At 40.0% G+C, this 24,605-nt stretch overlaps 1 protein-coding gene across 11 annotated transcripts in view; it reads left to right on the top strand.

Moving 5' to 3' along the window:
• Window positions 1-24,605, top strand: part of NFIA (nuclear factor I A) — a 571,401-nt gene that overhangs the window by 383,090 nt on the left and 163,706 nt on the right. For all 11 annotated transcript variants that reach the window (XM_053894638.1, XM_053894628.1, XM_019449090.2 and 8 more), the window contains exon 3: window positions 5,608-5,673. In XM_053894638.1, coding sequence (XP_053750613.1) covers window positions 5,608-5,673 — 66 coding nt within the window. The remainder of the gene's footprint in view (window positions 1-5,607; window positions 5,674-24,605) is intronic.

Below are 24,605 nucleotides of genomic sequence, written 5' to 3'. Positions count from 1 at the left end.
AAATTGTATCTACATATGTGCACCTATACACTGACATTCTACATTCTCAAATAAATGTTTTTCAAATATTTCCTTATACCTGAGTCTTTAAGGTCAAATATTTCCTTACACCTGAGTCTTTTAAGGTGATACTGGAAAAAAAGAAAAGACAATTGTCTTAAATATTATAAAGTCGTATTTCTTTCATAACTGTAACTATAATATGACTAACAAACAAATGTGACTATCATAGCCATTTGACTTTCCAGATTTCTTTACTATCATAACATGTTATGATACCGGATGGTCACAGTAGAGCGATTCTAAACAAAGTAGCAATCAGAAGGAGAATTATTTTTCTGTTATAACATCATGGATGTAGAAAATGAATCTTGGTGTCCTTTGGCCTGACTCTTCTGCAAAGAACTCTGTCTTCCTGAACCATAAGAAATAAAACTTAACCTAATTTTTTAAATATCTTTAAGGGCTACAGTTGTGGAATGTAACTGTTAATTATATTTAGAGTATAATCACCCCCTTTCCTTATTTTCTTGTCTTCTTGAAATGCTCCTAACTCTTCATTTATTTGCCACAAAGTACTCATTCCTGTCTTTGCCTTTTCTTTACACATCACAACTCCAAACTCTGTTAGGTGGAATTTTCACTTTATTTCTTTCATTTGGCTAACTCATTTATGTTCCTCGATGCCTTCTGGCTTCTTCATTTCACCTTTAGATTTAGGAGATTTAGAAGTGGACACAGAAGTTTAACAGAGTCTTTTCAAACTTCATTTTTAGCCAAAGCAGGTCAGGAGGTTGAAACTTAGGCTAAATTATTTTTCTATTTTTCTAGAATTTTCTAAATTCTAGAAACAGAATTCTACTCTCATGGTCCATCGACTTTTGTTGACATCATGTGAACTGGATAGGAATTATATTGGTTTGTTTCAGGGTGGGAAGGGTTCTTCACCACCGCAGGTCTGTTCTTCCTTTATCAACTGTTCACAGCAGTCCCTGGGATGTTGGTATACTCTTCAGGTGTTAGAAATAGGCAGATTTCTCTTAGCTTTATATTCTTTGCATGTGTGAAAAGGTCCTGTGTCGTCCATCGTTTCAGACTGTACACATTTCTGGGAGGCCTCCTAGGTGTCAGACACTGTCCTCCCCTCTTGTTATTCCGAGAAGCCTTTCGTGCAGTGTTGGCCAGGGGATCATAGGAGGTGATTGTCTGCAACTTCTAAACACTGGGCAAGATTTCCCACCCCCGAACCAGAGGGAAGTGCCTGTCTCTCTCTTGCCAGGTCCAACGAAGGGGAACGTCAAGCAGAAGTAAAGTCCTTTTCTGCCCTCCTTCCTCATTTTATGAGAGTCCCAGTCTCCTTTTAGGTGTGAATTTAGTATGTTTTTCAGTTGTTGGCAGCATCCCAGTGTTAGAAAGCTGAACGACAAGTTTATCTTATTCAAAATTCATCTCTTTATTTCAGCAGTTAGTGAATCCTTGGGCAGGCCAGGCACCCTTGGAAGGTACTGGGGATAAGACAAGAATAAGAAAGGAACTCTTTTCTTTCTTTTTTTTTTAATATTTATTTTTGGGAAAGTGCAAACAGGGGAGGGGCAGAGAGAGGGGGACAGAGGATCCCAAGCAGGCTCTGCACTGACAGGCTGACAGCAGTGAGCCCGATGTGGGGCTTGAACTCACGAACCACAAGGTCATGACCTGAGCTGAAGTCAGACACTCAACCTACTGAGCCACCCAGGTGCCCCAGAAAGGAACTCTTTTCTTAGGGAACCCAAATTCTCATAGGAGATCATTTAAGATCACCTTAGTATAACATAGTATAAAGCTTACCATAAGAGATGTATGTACAGTGAAAGGAGCGGAGAGGAGAAAGTTGGATGCTAAGTCGAGCACAGGGAAGATTTAGCAACATCCCACCTCTGCTCCGTGCCTAAAGAACATAAACTACACAGAAGTGAGATCTATATTTCTTTTTTCCTGCCCAGTTTTACCATACTGACATGTTTTTGTCATTCTTCCCCTTTCCAAAAGGAATGTTCTCTGGAAGTCCATGCTGAGGGGGAGCAGAACTGAGGTTGGGGCAGCTGAATAAGTGGATAAGTAGCAAATCCAGTACATGGCTTCTGTTCTTGCATTGCACAAGCTTATAGAAGCAGAGACTAATATGTAGGCATTAGGATTTATTTTATTCCTTTCCCCAGTGATTATATTGATAGTGAAATATCTTTGTCTGAGCACTCCAGCAATATAGCTGTAGGCGCCATAAAAATGCATAGATAGATGGCTACCAGTTCAATTAAGAGGTCTCAACCCAGCCTCCTATATGCAAACCCTGTCTATTTTAGGTTTAAGTTTCTGCTCATAAATTTTTTAAAAACCAGAAGAAACATTGCTTTTCAAGGTTAGGTTGAAGTCTGAGATTCCTTAAACAAAAAGCAAGTCTCTAGATGGGAAAAAAATTGATGACCCTAATGTACTTCCTTACAATAGCATTTCCAACTCCATCATTTAAACATACTTTAAATAATATTCTCTTCATTGTAATATACAGATCTTCTGGCTTTCAACCAGAGAACCAGAGGAAGTCACTGCCAGATATATGATAGAAGCTATGAGATAGGGCATCCAATTCCATGCTGTTGTATCTGTTTTCTGGGGCCTCCAATTATTTCTGGAGGTGGGAATCAACTGACCAAGTGAGAATTGTCCAAAAAAATAAGCTATAAAGCTAACCTAGGCTTCTGACAGGTCCCTACCAAGTATAAAAGAGAAATTAATTGTTAACCTTCATGAGAGTGTTTTAATGTAAATGCTTACAAGAGAAATCTTTCATTTATATCAATTATGCACGGGTAGAAATTAATTTGTAATTTTGGTCATCTGGTTGGCTCCATACCTAGCAGCATCGGTGACCTTTTGCAATACCAGGGAAAGTGTCCATGCATCCTCCGGATAGAATAGCCCCGGGACTGGGTAGTTTTGTTCCTTGTTGGTTCAAAAAAGAAACGGCATGAAACAGCCTGTAGTAGGAAATAATTACAGAAATTTTTAGATCATTTACATTTCCTTGTAGATCTTTGGCTCTGCCTATCCCTTACCAGGATGCTGTGCTTTAGTGTGCTGTCCTCGGTGGATAACAGTGTCTCCAGCTTTCGAATAAAACTGGAGAAATTAAATTCCGTTTTCAGTTTGGCTAGATGCCTCCTCCAGTGTATGTATCTGAGCTTTCACAAGAGCGCTTCGGCCCCTTTCCGACCAACTCTCAGTCTTTTCTTGCCTCTTGGTCATTTGCTGTTTATTTGCTCCTTTTTCTGGGGCCTGAAATTTTAAACTTTCTTTGAACAGACCTACAGCCACCTTCTGTTGCCGTCCATGTTTTCTCTAATCATGTTATGTTTCTATAAAGATTGGATGGTGAACCAAATGTAAAAGAAAAGAGAACAAAGAAGTCCACTTCTCTATTATTAAAAAACATTTTTTTGATCTCTTTATCCTCCTTGTCTTAATAATAGTGGGTAAGTATCAGAGAAGTAATTGGCTCTTGCATATTTAAATTAATTGAGATGAAACATGTTTCTCTGTTTGTTCACGAGGTGATTCATTGTAAAGATACACCTAGAAGAATGTCGTTGGGCTAAGCTGTCATATGGAAAGTTAGATTTGCTAGTATTACTGCAACATAAATGTTCTGTTTGGCAGAATTTTATGGATCCTTTCTGGGATATGATCAAGAAGAATTTCAGCTTTCCCTAAAACAAAATTTAAGTTTTTTTTTTTAATTTAATTATGGATATTAATGATTTGAAATTTTCTAGGACAAAAATAATCAAAGTATGCCTTTCTCCTAAAACATGTTGAAATACTTCTCAGAATATTTAATTTGTAATTTTTAATGGCAAAATTGTAGGATCTTTCTTTAGAAAAAGAGAAGGTAGTCATGCCATATTTTTTAATTGTTTGCTGTAAAAGTAATAGTAATTTATGGAGTTAAAATTTCAAATACGGTCCAACATAAATTTGCATTCCCAATTTTCAGTGCAGGCTCCATACTTAACTTGGGTGATCATTCTCTGGGATATCTGAAGCCTTTTTGACCTGTCATGCTTTTTTGTGTGTGTGTTCACCATGACAATTGTTACAAAGTGATGAAAGCAATCACTTGGCCAGACTTAAATAAAAACTCACATCTTCACATCTTTTTTTATTTGCACCTTTGGATCAACATAGGATTTTTGCTCTAGTCACCAGGTTAAGATCATCTGGAAACCTAAAGGTAGACATTTTCCTTATAGTACTTCCCTGTAATTAAAATCCTCATTTGCTTAAAAGCAGAGAGCCTTTCTAAAGTAATAAATTAGCATTTCTTGGCCTAGGATAACTAGGAATGCTACTTCTTTTTTGCAGTATCTCCAAGAAAGAGAATAGTAATGCTTTCAACGCTGTTGAAATAGAAGTGGTATTTTCAGTTTAATCATAGTTAAGTGTCATGACCTTTTGATCTTGCACTGAACTTCTTGCTGAAATGTGGTCAAACTTTAGACAGCCAATTCTAACCCTGTGAAGCCCAGGTAAAGTTAGTAGCCAAATTTTCCATAGATAGAGAGGTTTTTCTTTAAAAAGGGGGGGGTTGTTTGTTTTTAGATCATGTTATATACTGTTTCAAGTCTCAGAATATGTTTCACATTACAAAAGTTTACCCTGGAAATATTTTGCCTGATTTTTGTCTCCTCTCTCCAAGAAATGTCTAAGTATGTTTACTTCTGATTCTATGAAATTCCTTTGCTCTAACTGAATTTTATCTTTTTTAAAAATTAAATGTTATTTTAAAAAATTATCCCATTTAGAAATTAACTGAATTAATTATTTCGTTTGGAAAATAATTGTATTTTTTAAGTAAAAAATAAATGGAATTCAGTGAAGGTGTGCAAGAACCTGTTTTTACTAACAAGCCCTCTTAGGAGCTCCTGAAGGCATTGGTATGAGAGGAAAATGATACTTACAAAGCGGAGGAGGAAACGTGTAGCATTCAGGAAAGATGCCTTTGAGTTATCCTGCGATTTCAAGTAAATGCGCTAGAATATTAGGACTCTTGTATTTAATGGTGTTAGTCTGCATAGTCTGTTGCTAGAATACAGAGCTAAATATCAACAGAACTTGTTACTGTTGTTTGGGTTGCTTTTATATACCAGCTTCAAAATATGTTTTGACACTTTATTATGTTCTGAATCAAGCTTCAGATGTGTGTAATGAAGGATGAAGTCTTTATCAGACTCTAGTGTATAAATAATGGAGAAGAGCAGTTTGGAAATGGCTTCTCTGTAAGAGGATGGTTTCTGAGGAGTTTCAAGTTATGATCTGGCGCAAGCCAAACGCCGCTGGAGGCGTACCCAGAATGGAGCGTCCTCTCTAAAGGCACAGGCTGCTGCTGTTGCTGCCTTCTTTTCCCTTTCTCCCCCTGCCCCCCACCTTTTGTTTTCATTCATCTTATCATTTCTATAACGTTCTCATTCCGACTTTACATGCTGAACTTTTTGAGAAAGTCTGGCACTTCTGATCCACTTTTCCCTCACAGACCCTGTAATTTTTGGCTGTGTTTTTTATGTTTTTCAGATTCAAGTCAATCTGAAAGTCCCAGCCAGCCAAGTGACGCTGACATTAAGGACCAGCCAGAAAACGGTAAGTGTAGTTGGGGACTCTAGCTGCTGCTGTTTTCAGAGTCCAACAGTAGCCAAGAGCCAACCGAGTACAAGGATTTGGGGTCTGCCTGATGGGCAGCTCACAGTAGGAACAACTCTGAGGAGTCAGGGAGTTCTCTGGATCATTCTGGCAGCCCCAAGCCTTCCTCCACCCTGCTCCCAAGCACCGTCAGGGTTCTCGTGAGAACCGGACTGTGAAAGGTGGGGTTGCTTTACCAAATCAGAATCTTCTACAGCACAAGTGAGGAGCCACAGTCTGTTGGTTTCATTTTAGTTCCTTCTGAGGTGGCAGATGCCCCGCGATCTTCTTCCCTGGTGATATAAGTCATTGACCAACAAATATTTTTGTAGCCTTTTCAGAGCTCAGCCCTTTCCTAAGTGCTTTCAGAAAACGATCTCTGCCTTTGAAGGATTTTCCACTTTAACTTGTCTGAAATAAAACAGTACATGGCAGCATTAAATTCCTAAATTGCAGAATTCTATAAATTTTCTGTTGCAGAAACCTGATTAACATAGAATGCACACACATTCTATACAAATGTGATCGTGTCCGGTAAAATACTAAATTTGTGGTATGTGCTCCAAGTACAAAACAGATGGTCATAGGTTGGAATTTAAGATTGAGTAAAACCATCGGTTTCAATAAAAGCTGAGAAGTGAACCGGCAGTGCCTATCATATAGGAAACGCTGTACTACGTACTTTTACAGATACCATCTCCTACAACTCCAAAGTGCTCTTCCTCAGTGATAATACTAAAGGCTGTAATGGGGAGGCTTGACCTTGAGGGGTCTGTGAAGGGCTTATGGCACTGGGCTTAAAAGCTCGGGCTGTGGCATCAGACCTGTGTTCAAATTCTGCCTCTTCTGTTTCTTACTTGTGTAATATTGAACAGGTTATGTAACCTCTCAGGGTGTATACTTTTCCCTCATCTTGAAAATAGTATGGTAAAAATAGATAATAATAGCCTACCTGTTGAAGAACTAAACGAGACATACATATTCATATAATTTACTAAAAATTGTTGGCTCTTCAATATTACTCATTATTTTTCTTGTCATTATCATCCTTACCGTACTTATTTTTCATCTACTTAGAATGAGCTCATTCCTCTGGTCTCCCTTTTGTTGTTCTGTACATTTTTCCCTGTTGATCTCCATCTGATCTTTTGGAACAGACAGGTAGACTGAATTCTGTCAGTATTATGCAGTGGAGGATTTTTACCACATTAGATATCCTCTCACTAATTTTATAGGATTTGTTTCATTTCACACGTGTGGTAAATTCCTTATATCATTGATGGATTCTAGCCTTAAATATGGACTATCTGACTATTTATTTTCCCTTCTCATTCTGGTGTTTTAGTGGTATTTTTCTTATCAAAGTTGTCTTTTCATAGCAAGCATAAAAAAAAAAAAAAGAGGGACCCCTGAAGTCTTGTTTTTAGTATCATAAATATCTCTATCTTATTTTTTGTTGACATTTTAAGGTGACATTAGCGTCATCATTTATTTCCACTGGACTTGTAGGTGATAACTTGAACGTTTCATTTCTCATAGATTATATTTCTGTATAATCTGCCTGAGATATTCACTTTATTCTCATTTCATTTTTTAAAAATTTGTGGGCCGTACGGGTCTGTGGTTGGTGTATGTAGGTCTGGCCGCCCCACTAGCAGGCCTGCGATTCATCTGTCTTCATAAAATGGCCGACAAGCTGTTCACATGCAAATATAAATTGAGAGCACGAGAGGCTGGCAATGCCTTTCTGGAGCTGCCTGCAATACTGATATTGTGCGCTTCCCATTCCAAAAAGCAACCAGGATTGAGCCTGGATTTTTCGGCCGAAGGCACAGAGCTATTAGCCAAGTTCACTTTTAACCCCAAATTGCTTGGTGCTACTTCAAGGATCCACAATACTATTTCGGGAGGATGGTATCTAAGTTCAAAGAAAGCATTGGTATCTAGAAGAGAAAGTAATAAGTTCCTATGTTTCAAATTTCTATTCATAGCAAAGAAAAAAGTCGAAGCTGCTTTGTCTTAGAGAACTCGACTGAAGCTTAGCCTAGAGGAAAATCAGCCTACTCAGTATCCTCTACCTGCCTTTTGTCAATCTCAGATGAAGTTATTGGAGGAAATGTGATTTTACCTCTTTTCTAAAGACACATAATCCCTAGAGGAAAATAAATGAAGAGTTGAGGACCAGGTATTTACATGCATTAGAGAACTTTCTAGTGTTGCTTTGACCAAGAGCGATATTTCTTTTTCATTACCTAGGCTATGGATGACAAGTTCCTGAAAGGTTTTCATTTGTTTCATTTTTGTTTTTAAAAAGGCAGCTCTCATAAATGTATCAACCAAATTCTAAGCACTTTGAGAATCTTGGTGGGTGAACAAGGGACAGACTCTCGTCTTCAAATAAAGCGGGAACACATTACTCCTTCTTTATGTATATATGCGAGGGGAAATAATATTCTTTTTATCCTAGCTCTTGAGGAGAAAGGTAATGGGAAACGAATGGTATTTTCCTAGTAAACCATGGAGAATGAATAGACAAATGGTAACATGCCGTTTCATCCAAAACCATAAACTAGGCCATGTAACTTTACCTAAAGTGGATGCAGCTGTTTCTTCCCTGTCCAACTAGTCTGGTTTTTCCTGTGGAATTTTTGCTTTCTTTTCTTGTACTCCCTTAAGACTCAACTGTAAAAGAAAACAAATCTTTGTCCAATTAGAGTATTAGATGGGAATTTTGAAGGAATTATTTGAAGCCCAGAGATAAAATATCAGAATCTCCGAAACTCAAAGTTGGTATAATATATAATGATTAAAAACTCTCCCTCTAGAGTCCGACACACCCGAATTCAGATGAAATCATGGCTAGGTGACTTTGAATAAACTATTGCCCCAATATCCGTCTTCTTATCAGTAAAGTAAGAGTACTAAAACAACATACTTTGTATTAAAATAAGAATATGTACATGAAACAGCATCATGCTGGGTTCACAGTAAAGACTCAAAGAAAAGTAGCTATTACTACTTTTGGTTAAAGCTCATATCTGTATAGAGCATACATATCGGAGAGACCAGAAGCTCAGAGATTTGGAATGGAAGAGGGGTAGTGTCAGAAATAAACCAAGACTTTTAGAGACATCCTTTGTAGGTACCTACTCTGTTCTGGAACGTCAGACATACATCTCCTTAAATCTGTCCGTAATTCCCACAGTGCCACATCTGTTTTATTATGTGGACTAATCCTCACATTTCTTCACCTCCAAGGAGTCGACTACCACAAAAGTGATTCAGAGTTGCTAGAACGTTCCGAATGAGCACTGCAAGAAAAGGTGATTCTGGAAAGAAGGGACCCCACCTAGATGGGTTTAATTTTAGCCGAGTTTTTTTCCTTGGCACAAACCAAATAGACTCTGTCTTATTAAAAACTCTAAGCTGATTAAGGGTCGGGTTCATGGCAAATTCCTTTTAAAACAATCTTGCACAGCATTGAACTTAGCAGGTACCTGGTATTTATTTGCTTCATGAATAGAATTAATAAATAGGTGAGTATGGTCTCATTATCCCCAAATATTTTGTGAGTGTCTGCTCACTGTTGATTTTACCAAGAGGTTTTTAAGGAAACAAATATCAAAAACAAACAAACAAACCCAACAACTGGAGATACCAAAAATCTAATTTGGGTGTGGAGGAAGGTTGTACACAGACACATGGACATACATGCACAGACATGGCTGATAGTGCTAGGAAGGCCAAAGCCAGAAGCTATACTAATGTCCATAGCAGATCACCTCTGCCCCACTCACAGGAACAGGTGTGAGCAAAGATATGCAACACTATCATGTTAACTTATGCTTGCTTACCACAGGGAATGAATTCTGACAAAGTTCTCAGCTCAGACTGGAATTACACATTTAATTCTTTCACATACTACTGAAACCCCCTTTCTGGCTTTTCAAGAGAACCTGAAGGTTATAAGCCTTAATTGTTGGACTTTGACTTAGAGCATCTACTCAAACCACCTTTGTTCGTGAACTCCCATGAGGTACTTTGGCTACTGTTTAAAATATTTATGGGACAGAATATTTGAGATGGCTGCTCGATATTTACAGGACCTGTGAACAGTCCTCTTGCATTCTGTGGTGCATCAGGTCGGTCCTTAATGAGGAAAAAGCTCACGTAATAACCCTCCTACTTAATTCAAGTCACGCTTCTGTGGGGCCACACTGAGTCCATGTCTGAGGGAATAGCATAGTTCAGCCTTGGCACTCTGAGAGCACCCTCCCCGCTGAGACTCTCTGTGAAAACACCCTTAACTAAAAAAAGAAAATGTGGGGTTCCCTTGCCAGAAAAAGAAAAGCTGTGTTCTCATGTTTTTTCCCCTCTTTACTCTCTCTCATCACCTGCACAGACTACTATTAATAACCTCATTTTAGTGGTTTTTAAAATGTGATATTTATAACAGGAAAGTGGAGTTGGTATTTGGATTATTTCCTTTAGGCTTAATCATGTTTGTTCTTCCTCATTTATCTGGTAGTCGCACATATGTTGGTGGCATAAACCCTCAGATGGGCCTTTGCAATCAGTGGAAAGCCATTAATCACGATGCTTGCCCCAGATTTTGAAAATTTCCAGCTCTACCTGCCAATTTGAAAATAACCCCGGGAGAATTGGTCGAGTGTGGCTTTCATGGTCACCACCTTCATTTGTGTCATTTCTGCCTTGTATCGCTACACTAGATATTATTCTGAATGTTTCTCGATGAGCAAGGACTATCCTCCAGCCATATCTCACTAGTTATCCATTAACTCATTTCTGTGAGAATTTTGAAGGTTTCAATAGTTTGGAAAGAGCTTCCAGAGCCACCGACTCCCTGACTGAAGATTTATGTATAGGATCCACTTTGTAATTTGGGGGGTGAGATAAGAGAACTGTGAATTTCTGTTTCTCTTGTGGACAAACATCCTTTTATCTGAGGGCATTCTCTTAAAAAATTGTAGGCCCAATACTTAACTTTTTTCACACCTCTTCAAATATGTAGTAGATATATTGCAATGTCATATTACAATATTAATGCATCGCGGAAAGTCACAATAAAATTCATAATTCCAAACTCTAAGAATTGTCTCTTGCTTACTGCTGGATGGACTGCTCGTTTTAGGAACTGTTTTGATTCATGTGTCATTTTAGTTGGGTCATTTTAGGAGTTTTGGAGGCAATGCAGCCTTATAATTTGCACTTTACTGGGAAAGCAGGAGCATTCTAGCACCATTGACTTGTAAATACAATTTATCAATATTTCATAATTTGCATGAGTTTCCTTTACAATTACCTAGCAGCAGTTATTCTCTGCAGTGTTCTTTCAAAAAAAAAAAAAAGAAAAAATGCTGCAGGGACAGACACAGTAGAGTGACCACCAGAATAGCAGCGATAACAGTAATGATCAATATTCGAAAATATGTAAAGGTCCCAACTTAGGGAGACATTAAAACCTAAATGCCTTCTGGTTTCCAGATCTGTGTAATTAAATTCTGACTGATGGGTTTTCGGCAATATGCTGGAGCTGGTCTCTCTTCTTTAAGAGCCCAGAGAACCAGAACTTGGTTTGATCTGAAAAATCAGTCTGAGCCCAGGTGAATTGTGCTCTCTTAAATATTGTTAGCAGATGTGACTCATCATTGTTTGCAGAGGCTCTTTAGAAATGCCTCCAGACAAAGGAAATTCTTGGATCTTGCCTCTTGAAAGATGAGGCACCAGGTGAGGCTGCAGGGTTTCCCCCGCGTGCATCCCGCAGTATAGAGAGGATGCTGAGTTGACCACAGGACCCAGTGCAGTAAAGGAGCTCTTTCAACGGGAAAACAGAGAGGAGATTTGTAGTCGTTCTAAAGAAGTAGTTTTACCTCACACGTTATGGCTATTTTATTGTCTACATACAGAGGATAGCTAGCTGAATAGACTTTAAGTGGTTGGCTAGGAGCCAAAATAGGGAGTGTTTTAGAGCCACGTTCCCTGACGTCTAAATTCTAAAATGGACTGGATGGGTGGTCTAGTTCTGACATCTTCCCTCCTCCACGTGCCCCCCCCCCCAGTCCCTCACGCACAAATAGTTAACAGAGGAAAGAAGAAGTAAAGGGGTTTCTTTCTGGTCCTCGAATTTATTTGTGCCTGTAACTCTTGTCCCGGGAGAGACAGTCATTTGAGTGCCTAGTGGATGTAACATTTTAAGTAGAAAAGCATTTTTAAGTGTTGATTTATAATTTATATGGGATGGTGTCCCTCTGTCCATAGATCTTGACTCCAGAAATAGGAAGCAATACAATTCATGTAGTATTTGAATTGGGCTCAGAGAAGCGACCGAATGAGGAGCCGTCATCAAATCACAGTGTGGTAGAAGGTACACCTGGAGTGTGTCTGCAGCTCCCATCTGCTATTGTTCTGTTTTCCCTGTGATGTAAGCCTGAACAACTCTGGTAGGACCCTTTGACAAAGAGGGACTTTAGAAGGACCTACAGTGTACTTTTAATGGTCACTTTCGCATACCTCCCCGTGAGTTAAAAATCAGCACAGGGAAATATCGGGGAGACTGGTGTGGGTCAGGAATAGCGTATGAGCTTTTCCTTGCCACAAATAATAGGGTCTGATTTGACACTTGAGTGTGAATTTGTTGACTTAAAGCCTGTATATTATTTTTTGGAAGGAATTATCCATTTGTGGATAATATTAGAAAACTGACTGTAATATAAATAATTTATTTGGGGATTTGGAGTCACTAATCCAGATTGATTAGTTGTCTGCTACAAAAATTCATGTGGCCACAAGGATTTTTGGCACCTTTTCTCCCTACAGCTTCCTCGTTCTTTTTCTCTTCTTTAGGATTTACTCAGCTCCAGGCAACTCTGTTCCCTTGGCATTAGCTTGTCGTTAAGGAAATCTACTGGGATATCTCAAACAGAGGTGGGGGAAGGGGTAATATTTACTGCAGATTACTCTGCCCCATCTCTGTTGTTAACTTCTGTACTTGGTTGATTTGAACCTAGAGGGAACAAGGAAGTCTCATATGCCTTATCTGCAGGCATCGTATGGTGAATATCCCAAGACAGAAGTGTAAAGGATGTTGTGGCAAAGTAGGAATAGGCTTCCAACAGTCTCTCCATGAAGGAGAGTCTGTGTTTTCTTAGATCTCTGTAGGTATTTTGCAACCAGAGAGCCTCTCAGCAAGCAGCATTTGTAAACTCAAGAGAGGAGGAAGGAGAAGCCAAATCACAGCTGCTGAATAGGTCAGATTAGCAAAGGAGAGTTGGCCATTACAAGCCTGACACTGAGCATCTGCTAAAGGGAAATCAGTTGTCCAGGTCACTTAAAGACTTTGTGCCTCAGTCTTCTCATAAATGATTCAACAGAGAGTTATTAAGACTCTGCTGGGTCTGTTTGGACTATGGACTGGATCCACTGAGGGAATACAACAATGGATCAGACATCCTGTTCTTGAGGACTTGATAGTCTAGTAAGGGGAGAAGGACTTAATTCATCCATTCATTCAACAAACTTTTATCTAGTGCGTCTTAAGAACCAGGCACTGCCATGAGCAAAACAGACAAAGCTTTATCTTTTGGTGGGAGGAGACAGATGATAAACCAGTATATATGTAATGTGCCCAGTGGTATTAAATATTATGAAGGGAAATAAGGCCCAATAAGGGGATAAACAGTGGAGAATATGGGTGCTATTTTACATAGTGTGGTCAGGGAAGGCTTTTCTAATCTGTTGACATTTGAGCTCAGACCTAAAGAAGGCAAAGAAGAGAGCTATGCAGACATTAGGGACTTTGATTCTAGGAAGAGAAAACAGTAAATGTGGAGGCTTTGAGGGATGCTGGGGGTACAATAAGGGGTCAGTGTGGCTTGAGGGACATGAATGAAGGAGAGAGCATTTGGAGATGGGAGTAGCAGGAAACCAAATTGTATCGGACCTTCTAGGCCAAGGAGAGGACTTGGCAAATCCTCGATAAGCTATGATATGCCCCACAGAGGAATGCACATACCAAATCCATTTATTTCTTGATATAGGAACTGTATCTTGAGCCCCTATGATAGGTTAGATACTTAATGTTTAGTGGTGGGCAGAGCAAGCATAGAGTCTAGTATGGAGCTGTAGACAAAGGCCTGATTTGTAACATTGCCAAAGAGAGACACTCTCTCATCTACCATGGCAACATCCTTTAGTATCCCCAAAGGTTTTTTCTTTATGCATGTAATACTAAAAGCTGAGTTACTTACATGGGATACTTGACTTCACATACTACCCACTCATGCAAACGATTCCTTTTTCATTTAATGGAAATCTAAATCTGTGGCTTCCAACTTATCCCTTATCTCCTGACACCATTTAGATCATAAGCCCCCAGGTCTCAAGTACATTTATCCTGAAGCTTCGTTTTTCTCCCTAATAGTTACCAGATTTAGCAATAAAAATAGAAGACACCAAGTTAAATTTGAACTTCATATAAACAGTGAATAATTTTGTAGTATTACATGGGATATACTTATACAAAAAAAAAAAATCTCTGTTTATCTAAATTAACTCCTATATTTTATCTGGCAACCAGTCCTAATTCTCCCCACGGTCCCATGGGCAGTAGTGACAGCAACATATGAAAAGGTTTGATTAGTCTGTGATGACTTCACTGATCACAAAGGGTCAAACCACGGGAATTTAACTCACTGAAAAATGAACCCTGGGAAGAGTACCACAAAGTTCTAATGAGTTGACTGCTTAAATTCCATTCCTCCTGCATCTGCTGGTACCTAGTCCAGTAGTTATCTTGGAACAATAAGCCTCTTGTAAGGCACAGTCAATAGGTACAGTATAAGAATTGAGAGCCATTGAATCTATGCAAGTAAATTTGTAAGTTTAATTAGTGGGGTATCAATTGAGTAAGCCATTGGACAGTATGTGAGTCACTTCTTCAGAGCAAGTACGAAGGAAGTATATACTCTGTTACAAGATTTAGTTACCAGCAGATGATTTGCTTCCTGAAAGATGATGAAAGTAGAAAATCAGTCAAATAGTAAAGCACTGGGAAATTCCACATTCAAAGATGAAGTAGAGAAAAGGCATTTCAAATAGACTTGAAAATAGAAGGTGCCATATTTTTTGTGTGCTGTGTGGGAAACAAAATATATATGTTTTCATTTGTAATTGAGGAGGTGTGACAAAACTTATCAGAATATGTTACAAAAACGCAGTGTGATCTTTGAACCCTCCCATTAAAAAAAAAAAAAAAGAATAACATTCACAGATTCAGGGAAAACAGTTTGGAAAGTTACGGTTAAACTCTGCTGGGCTTTAGAGCCAGAAAATGATAAAAAGAATGGTTTGGGTGATAATCATGATAATAGCTTACATTCATTGTGGACTTTCTGTGTGGTGTTTTGTTACTTTCTGCCTGGTGGTCTTCCAAGAAGACTGTGCCCTGATGGAATTATATGTGCAGGGATTTATTGGGGGTAAAGCCTATGAAATATAAGGAGAGAGAGCAAAAGTCAGCTGGGACAGCTTTTAGACCACTCTACTGACCTGATAACTGTGAAAGGAGATGGGGAAGGGAGGAGGATTGAATGGGAAGAATCTCACATAGCAGTAAGCTTCTAAGAAAGTTTTATATAGGCCAATGGAGAGTCTTTGAACCAAAGTTACTTGTTAGAAGAGTTCTGTGTCCCATAGAAATGGGGTATTCTCCCCCTTAGTCATTGTCTGGGAGCCTGGAGGAACGGTGACTTTTGAACAGAGGGGTGGTAGCTGGAGTTATCAGGCCATTAGGCTCCTTGCAGCAAGTGATCTGATGGCTCATTTTTATGGCCACCATGGCAAAATGTTATGCTAGGAGTTCTGTTATTCGTATTTAATTGTAATTAGCCACCCTACAGAGAGAGGTAGCATTGGTGTGCCCATTTTACATATGAGGAAACTAAGACACAAAGAATTTAAATAGTTTGCCCACAGTCAAGAAGGTGGAAAGTGTATTTAGGTTTATTCTAACTCCAGAGTCTACTTGCGTATCCATTACGCTGTATTATAGAAAGAATGGTAACAACCTCCAGTTCCATAACTTATTGATTATGTAAATTTGGGCGAGCACTTTGAACTCTTGGACTTGTGTTTCCTCATTTGTAAGGTGGGATGTCATCACCTTCCCAGGAAGTGTGTTTTGGTCGCTGTTTTGTTTTGAGCTTAAACAATGTTAGTTCCTTTTCCTTCCTCATGTTTTTCTCTCATCTGGGATTGTCATCTCTTCCTTTATTCCTTATCTCATCCTCCCAGGTATCTGCCTCAGCCTTGCTGAGGCTCCCACAGGTTTAATTATGTCCTCAGAACTAACAGGACTGTTTCTGTGCAGATTATATGTATGAATGTATGTATGCACATGTAAAGTACCCAGAACTTGTAACGGTCCATAGTAGATACTCAATAAAGTGTAGCCCGCCTTCTCTTTCATCCACCTCATTGCCTCATGGACGTGAGCTATATGCCAGGTGGCAATCCAGAATACATTTTTTTTCTTGCTTTAGATATTTGGAGAGCAAAATTACGTTCTTATTTTTCTTACTAACATTCTTTACTTTTCCCCTACAATCTCAAGTGTTATGAGTATTTGATTCGTTAATAGATGGTTTAATTTTTTAATGTTTATTTATTTTTGAGAGACAGAGAGACAGAGCACAAGTGGGGGAGGGTCAGAGAGAGACAGAGACACAGAATCCGAAGCAGGCTCCAGGCTCTGAGCTGTCAGCACAGAGCTCTACGCAGGGCTCAAGCCCACGGGCTGCGAGATCATGAGCTGAGCTTAACTGACTGAGCCACCCAGGCACCCCTTTAATGGATGGTTTTAAACAATGGACTCAATTTTCACTTGATTTTTCTGCTGGAGATGGAAAGTATAGAATGGGATGAGTTGTAAGGTATTTATAACAGATGCCATTATGTTTGTTGAATAGCATAAAACAATTATAATTTGCAATAAATTTGAAAGTATTTCAATGATACAAGGTGTTGGAATGTATTTATTGAAAATATAAAATGTTTATTGCCATTCCCCATTTTTTGTGCAGTACAGTCGAAACTTGCACCCTCATCCCTTTGATTTTAGATTTCTGAATTATTTAAAAGAATCGGTTAATTCTCCATTTCAAGTGAGGAAGACCAAGTTCATTAGGATATCTGATTCCTAGCATGTCCCACATTCACAGATCATGTTAACTCCATAGAGAGGTTTATCTTCTTTTAAAATTGCAAATGCTGCCCAAACTGAAAGCTTTTCCATTAAATGCATTCTTGCAGCTTTGGACTATAAGAAAGATCCTTAACGACAGAGAGGGAGACAATGAGGTACCTTGTTGTCAGAGCATCAGCCAGTTCTAAAAGTGGCAGTGTTCAGAATATGCATGTCCTTTGAGTTCTACTGGATTTGCAAATTGATGTCATGAAATACATATAAGTAAAACTCAGCACACACTAACACATTCTTTTGACCAGTGGTTGCCAACTGGTCGCTGAAGGGGCAAAAGAAAAGTATTAAAAGAAATTATGCATCCCCCCCCTCCCCGAAAAAGCTACGTGGGCTAAAGATTTTTGCTTTTGACTCTGTGAACACACTGGTTATCTTACAGAGATTTGTAATTTAGATTCACTTGATAAAAGGTGGGGAACAGATGAATTACCCATTATTTAATAAAGATGGCAAATTAAATACTTTGAGGAACAGGCTCCATGACAGGAAAATATTATAAGGTGTCCTTAGTGAAGAAAAGATACAGAAGTCTCAGTGAGAGACCAGTGGTTGAATAGTAGCCTTTAAGTTTCTCTTACAGAAGGAGAGGGAAGAAGAGAAAAGCAGGTGCCAGTAAGAGTCAGTGAACACTAGTTTTGCCCACAGGCTGCCCGTCGTCTCTGTACTATATTCCTCCATTCATTTTTACAGTGGATATTGTCAAATTCAGTTCTCCCTGAGCAGAATGGATAGTGAGGGTCAGGGCTAAAGGCAGCTCACAGGAGGAGCCCGAGACAGCACTTTTCTACATACATTGATCAGGAAAACATACTTTTGGAGTACAAGATCCAAACAAAGTTTGGGTAGCCTAATCATACATGACTGTGTAGAATATTTGCGTTCTGGGCTTAGATCTCTCTCTGTATGGATTCTTTCTGTGATCGATAGGAGAGACAAGAAAATCAACCGTGGTTGAATAATATTGTGTACTAGAAACTTTAAACCGTTTGAGTATGTTCTCTTATCTTGGCATAATAAATCTAAGAGAGGACAAGAAAAATAAGGTTCAGGGATGTTGAGGCACAAGTACACGGTCAACAGCGAATGAGTGTCAGGGGAAGTGCTGCTTCATCTTCTGAGGTCTGAGTCTCAGGTCTGAGTCTGAGACCAAACAGAGATAATGGAGAGTGAGGAGCTCCGAAATGTTTTGGAAGGCTTGACACCCAGCAACTATAATAATCTCAAATAATTTGTATTATAAGATTTCTGATGCATTTTCTGTATGTTCTGTCCCCTCTGCCCCCAGGGAAATTACAAACATGGGGTTAGGTAATGACAATGGTAATGACACACTTATGATGGCGGTAGCAATGGTGGTTAACTAGTTAAAACTAGACTATCTGCCTTTCTTTTAACTGAATCCTGGCACCTGGAAACAGGAATATGTCACAGTGTGTTGAAAGTGCAAACATTAAGAGTAGGTGTGCACCGGTCAGAGTGGCTGAAATGAACAACTCAGGAAACAACAGATGCTGGCGAGGATGTGGAGAAACGGGAACCGTCTTGCACTGTTGGTGGGAATGCAAACTGGTGCAGCCGTTCTGGAAAACAGTGTGGAGGCTCCTCAAAAAATTAAAAGTAGAACTACCCTATGACCCAGCAATAGCACTGCTGGGAATTGACCCAAGGGATACAGGAGTGCTGAGGCAGAGGGGCACTTGGAGCCCAATGTTTATAGCAGCACTCGCAACAATAGCCAAATTATGGAAAGAGCCTACATGTCCATCAACTGATGAATGGATAAAGAAGATGTGGTTTATATATACAATGGAATATTACTTGGCAATGAGGAAGATTGAAATCATACCATTTGCGGCAGCGTGGATGGAACTGGAAGGTATTATGCTGAGTGAAATAAGTCAGGCAGAGAAAGACAGATACCATATGTTTTCACTCATGTGGATCTTGAGAAACCTAACAGAAGGCCATGGGGGAGGGGAAGGGGGAAAAATAGTTACAAACAGGGAGGGAGGAAAACCGTAAGAGACTCTTAAATACAGAGAACGAACTGAGGGTGGATGGGGGGTGTGGGGGAGAGGGGAAAATGGGTGATGGACATGGAGGAGGGCACTTGTTGGGATGAGCACTGGGTGTTGTATGTAAGCCAATTTGACAATAAATTATATTCATTAAAAAAAGGTGTGCAGAATTATTCTGCATTTTTCCAGGGATACCTTGTGTATTATGGGCAACACGTGACCATCTGACCTAGGTACCAAGCGAGGGAGATGGCATTACTAGTAACTAATTATTATGCAAAATAGATATTAATAGAAACCCCGTTGTTTTCTTTAGGTACCCCTAACATGTGTTTTGAGGAAACCACTGTTATAACTGTATATACTCCTTGAGGGCAGAAACTGACGTTTGTGTTGTTTTCTAAGTGCAGGGTCTGGCACTCAATAAATATATTTGGAGTGAGTGAATTAGTGAGTAAATGAGTGAACGATTAGATCTTGTCCTCAGGAGTTTAAAGTCTTTTTATTTTTTTATTTTTTTTAAAGAATTTTTTTATTTATTTTTTGGCAGAGAGAGAGAGAGAGAGAGAGAGCGAGTGAGCGAGCATGAGCGGGGGAGGGGCAGAGAGAGAGGGAGACACAGAATCTGAAGCAGGCTCCAGGCTTCAGGCTTCAGGCTTCAGGCTCTGAGCTGTCAGCACAGAGCCCGTTACGGGGCTCGAACTCTCAGACCGTGAGATCATGACCTGAGCTGAAGTCGGACACTCAACTGACTGAGCCACCCAGGTGCCCCTAAAGTCTTTTTCAAAAAAATTGAGGTATATTTGACATTAACTTGTGTAAGTTTAATTGTATACAACATATTGATTTGATACATTCACATTGCAGTACGATTGCCATCATACCATTAGCTAACACATCTATTTCATTACATAATTACCATTTCTTCCAGTGTTGGGAGCGATTAAAATCTAGTGTCTAATAATGTTTATAATGCAGTTGTTTTCTATAATAACTGTACTGTGTGTTAGGTCTCTAGGACTTATTTATCTGCTAATTACAACTGTGCACCCTTAAACAGCATCTCTTCTGTTCCCCCGCCCCGGCAACCACCAATTTAGGATTTTAAAGCCTTTTAAGGGAAAAATAATACATAATTATAGGTAATTCCCCCTCCTTTCAATTCATCCTTGCCTTATCATACATGTATTAATATATGTGCTAGTCCTTGTGTTAGGCAATGGGGCTATAAAGATAAATGAAATGCAGAGGTAGCTCTCATTGGGTACATATTCTAGCAAGGAAGGCAGATATTTAAACATACGTTTGCCATCAAATGTGACTGTGCTCTCCTGAAGGTATTTGGATAGTGTTTGGGGCATGTGATGAAAGTAGGTACAAGTGATAAAATCCGTGCAGGAGGCAGCAATAGTTAGGTTTTAGGTTTTCATAGAAGAGATTTATTATATATTTAATCTAAACATTGAAATGTATGTAGGGGCGTCTGGGTGGCTCAGTCGGTTAAGCATCCGACTTCGGCTCAGGTCGTGATCTCACAGTTCGTGAGTTCAAGCCCCGCGTCGGGCTCTGTGCTGACAGCTCAGAGCCTGGAGCCTGCTTCGGATTCTGTGTCTCCCTCTCTCCCTGCTCCTCCCCCATTCGTGCTCGTTCTCTCTCTCTCTCTCTCTCTCTCTCTCTCTCTCAAAAATAAATAATAAACTTTAAAAATAATTTAAAAAATAATAAAAGAACACAAATGTATGTATATTCCCAGATGTTACCTAGGGTCTCCTTGCCCCTTTGAATAAGCTCAAAAGCCCCATTCCACACTCTAAAGAGATAAATGTAACGCCTACTGCAGGATTTTTGCATATTTCTAAGAGGGCTTTCAGGCCCAAGTTCCCTTCCGGCTCTAGGTTCCTGCATTTGTTGGGTTAGGTTAAGTGACAGATCTTCTCCACAGCCACACCCTGCTTTCTTCCCTGTCCTGCACCCCACGTATCAGCCCCTTCCTCATACTTAATTCTGTACTGTGTACACATAGAAATTATGTAGGTAGTTAACTTTGGTGAAATTGTAGGGGAGCAGGGTTGGGGAGAGAGTACTTGGGTCATGTCTTAGAACACACAGACCACTTGACATTGATTTTAAACAGTTCTGTTCTTAAAAACCACTTAGGCCACTGTGCTGTGTCTGAGCCTCTTCTTGCTAAGTTCTAAATGCAGAGGAGTTGCACTGTCTCTTATTTCCTTGAATTTTGCAGATATATGTTCTTGGGAGTCGGCTTTATCAGTGAAAAAAAGTACCACCGCTATATTTTCCTACTCAATGACTTCTAGCACTCTTGATTAATAAATGGGATTCACAGTTTCTGCCTGCGTGAGAAGGAAAATACAAGGTCCTTGTTAAGCAAAAAGAACATTCAGCCCACCACGTAAGGCTCAGTTTGGCTAAGGCATCGTGTTTCCGAACAGTCTCTGATACACCAGTTGTATCCTGTTTAATTCTTGAATGGTCTCCCTTGGAACAAAGCTTGCTGACTGACTGGCTGACAGATAGAAAGCATCCGTAAGGGAGAGATGGAGATGAAATTAAAATGTGACTTCTTTGGCATCCACCTTTCGAACCCAGGCCTTCCCCACTTTACTCTAATTCAATTTAGTAGATGTTGGATGGAAACTAATACAGTTAAAAAGAACTTCATGTAATCTCACTAACATTCTTAGAACATGATGCTCAAGGTTTTCTGGTCAAGGATATTTGCATTTGCATTTAGAGAATAGTTAGAGCCAGAATCCTGTGAATGTGAAAAGTCCTTGCTCTAAGGATGACATTTCCAAGCTGTCAAAATCTGATGTGCTCAAGGCTAAAACCGAAATTGCCTTTTATTCTGTAAATATTGAAAAAGAAGGCTTAGTGTGGCACCGGTGAATTTGCTAGCCAAGGTACTAGCCTGCCGGGTTGGAATCAGAGAAAAAAATCTATTTGTTGAGTTTAAATTGTTATAAAATTCAAGCCTGAGGGATGCAGTACGAAGGTATAAAGGGCAGACACAGTCCCACGTTCTCCTGTTGGCCCTTGGCCGCTTTGACACTATTTACTAGTGCAGTCTCATTTGGGGCATAAGCACATTACATGAATTTCTATTACTTGACTGTTCTTATCTCTAATTTCTTCATGTGTACTGTGAACTGCAGAAATATTCACACCAGATCTTCACATGTTATATTCACTCACTCAACCAACATTTATTTAGTAAATATCTGCTGTCTGCCAGACACTGTTCCAGGCATCAGTTACAGGACTTCTCTGGATGAAGAATTAAAGTGATGTGTCTGACGCCTGGGTGGCTCAGTCGTTTAGGCGCCCGACTCCGGCTCAGGTCATGATCTCACGGTCCGTGAGTTCGAGCTCCGCGTCGGGCTCTGTGCTGACAGCTCGGAGCCTGGAGCCTGCTTCGGATTCTGTGTCTCCCTCTCTCTGACCCTCCCGTTCATGCTCTGCCTCTCTCTGTCTCAAAAATAAGTAAACGTTAAAAAAAATTAAGAAAAATAAAATAAAGTGATGTGCCTGAAATAACACATGGATTCGTGGTAGAACTGAGACGCTTGGTGCCCATCCCCTTGTCCTGATTTCTTTCTACTCTACTTATATTATGCTGCTTTTCTTTGTCTTCCTGCCTCTCCCCCCAAAATAACCTGAAATTGGAACGTTACTTGAAAGGCTACTGAAATCATTCCCTTAATTTGCCAACGAGTTGTGAAGTTCATTTGGAAGTCATTTATTTAGAATTTTGAATTGAATTATTGCTGTTTTAATATTCACAATTCTGTTTTGAGAGAGAGAGAGGGCACAAGTGAGCAAGGCGCAGAGAAAGGGAGACAGAGAGAGATGGAGAGAGAGAGAAGCAGGGCTCACCTGAAGTGGGACTCGAACTGACGAACCGTGAGATCATGACCTGAGCCAAAGTCAGATGCTTACCCGACTGAGCCACCCAGGAGCCCCTTTAATATCACCATTTTTTGTGATTCTCAGAGTAGTGTCTGCAAAGGCCAATATTATTATAGATTATAAACGCCATGAAGGAAGGGCTGTGTATCCTTTTTTACTTACTGTCTTTTTTTTCCTTAGCACAGTGCCTCCCATGTAGTATGTGTCGACAGTTATCTGTTGTAAATGCAGAATGAGATGAATCTCTCATGCCTTACAGTATCTCTGTTGCCTGGTGTAGTGTGTATGCAGTGTGAACTCTCCATAAAAGCCTGAAGCAGGTAAGATCATAAATGATGTCATCCATATTCAGTGGGCCTCTGCTTCGAGCATGAACTTCCCGACCCATCTTTGCCTAGGTTCAGTGCTTAGATGGCCAGTCAAGCAGCTTGCCGTTTTGCTTGCTGGATGGTGGTGGGGGCCTGTGATGCTGTCTGGAGCAGACACAGCAAGGTGGTTTTTGCAGCAAGGCATGAAACGTTTGCTGCCAGTCAGAAAGGAAAGGTTTTCCCTGGGTCTTGGCTGGGACTGGCAGGAAACCAGGCTGCACGTTTGACAGTCTTTCCCTTTCGCCACCACCACTGCCATCCTCTGCCCGTGGCCATCCGCTTCCCTGAGCACAGCCCTCCAACAAAAAAATGGTGTGTGAGACACAACTGGGTGCAAATGGTCGAAGTGTGAGATAAATACATGTTATGTGGCAAAGCTGACTTTGACATGAAAAGAACTTCGTGCTGTAAGTGGTTGAGCAGAAGAAAGGGACGCAAGAATAAACAGAAGTGGGCTCTGTGTTAGCATTTCAGCAAGTACAGGTGTGAAAAGAAAGGCCAGCTCAAATTATTTTATCGAGTGACTTAGCCCATACCTTATGGAGAAGCATAAATGCAAGGCATGGTGTCTCTTTTGTGCATTCTCCTTTTCCATGATCTTGTAGGGTCCAGATAGTGGGTAAAATTTGAAGTAGTGATGAGTTTGATAACTTTTCTTACTGGAGGAACTGGTTTTTTTTGAAAGGAAGAGTACGGTCCTCTAATTTGAACGTTGACAGGTGCATGGGTAGAAGAGGGTTGAGAAACCTAGGCCAGAGCCTTGACTTTGTCCCTTGCTGGGCTGTGAAATGCTTTTAAAACATTCAGACCCGAACTTCCCCACTTACTGAATATACCTGACCTTGGGAAAGGTACTTAACTCCTCTGTGCCTTAACTTCTTCATCTATGAAATGGGACTGCTGATTCTTGCCCTTCTTACTCCCAAGCATTCAGTAAGGACATAACGAGATATCTGAAAGCACTTTTTAAGAAATCAAGCCATATATGGGCGCCTGGGTGGCTCAGTCGGTTAAGCGTCCGACTTCGGCTCAGGTCACGATCTCGCGGTCCGCGAGTTCGAGCCCTGCGTCGGGCTCTGGGCTGATGGCTCAGAGCCTGGAGCCTGCTTCTGATTCTGTGTTTCCCTCTCTCTCTGCCCCTCCCCTGTTCATGCTCTGTCTCTCTCTGTCTCAAAAATAAAAAACATTAAAAAATTTATTAAAAAAAAAAAAGAAAAAAAAAAAAGAAATCAAGCCATATATAGAACACGCTATTGAAATAATATCAAATCATCAGGAATTCCTTCATTTCCAGCCCTG

The sequence above is a fragment of the Panthera pardus genome, unplaced genomic scaffold, assembly GCF_024362965.1.
Source record: "Panthera pardus isolate Hobbes unplaced genomic scaffold, ASM2436296v1 HiC_scaffold_11, whole genome shotgun sequence".
In the NCBI taxonomy this organism is placed as follows: Eukaryota; Metazoa; Chordata; class Mammalia; order Carnivora; family Felidae; genus Panthera; species Panthera pardus.
Note: the sequence above shows the minus strand (reverse complement) of the source record. Positions and strands in the feature narration are given on the sequence as shown.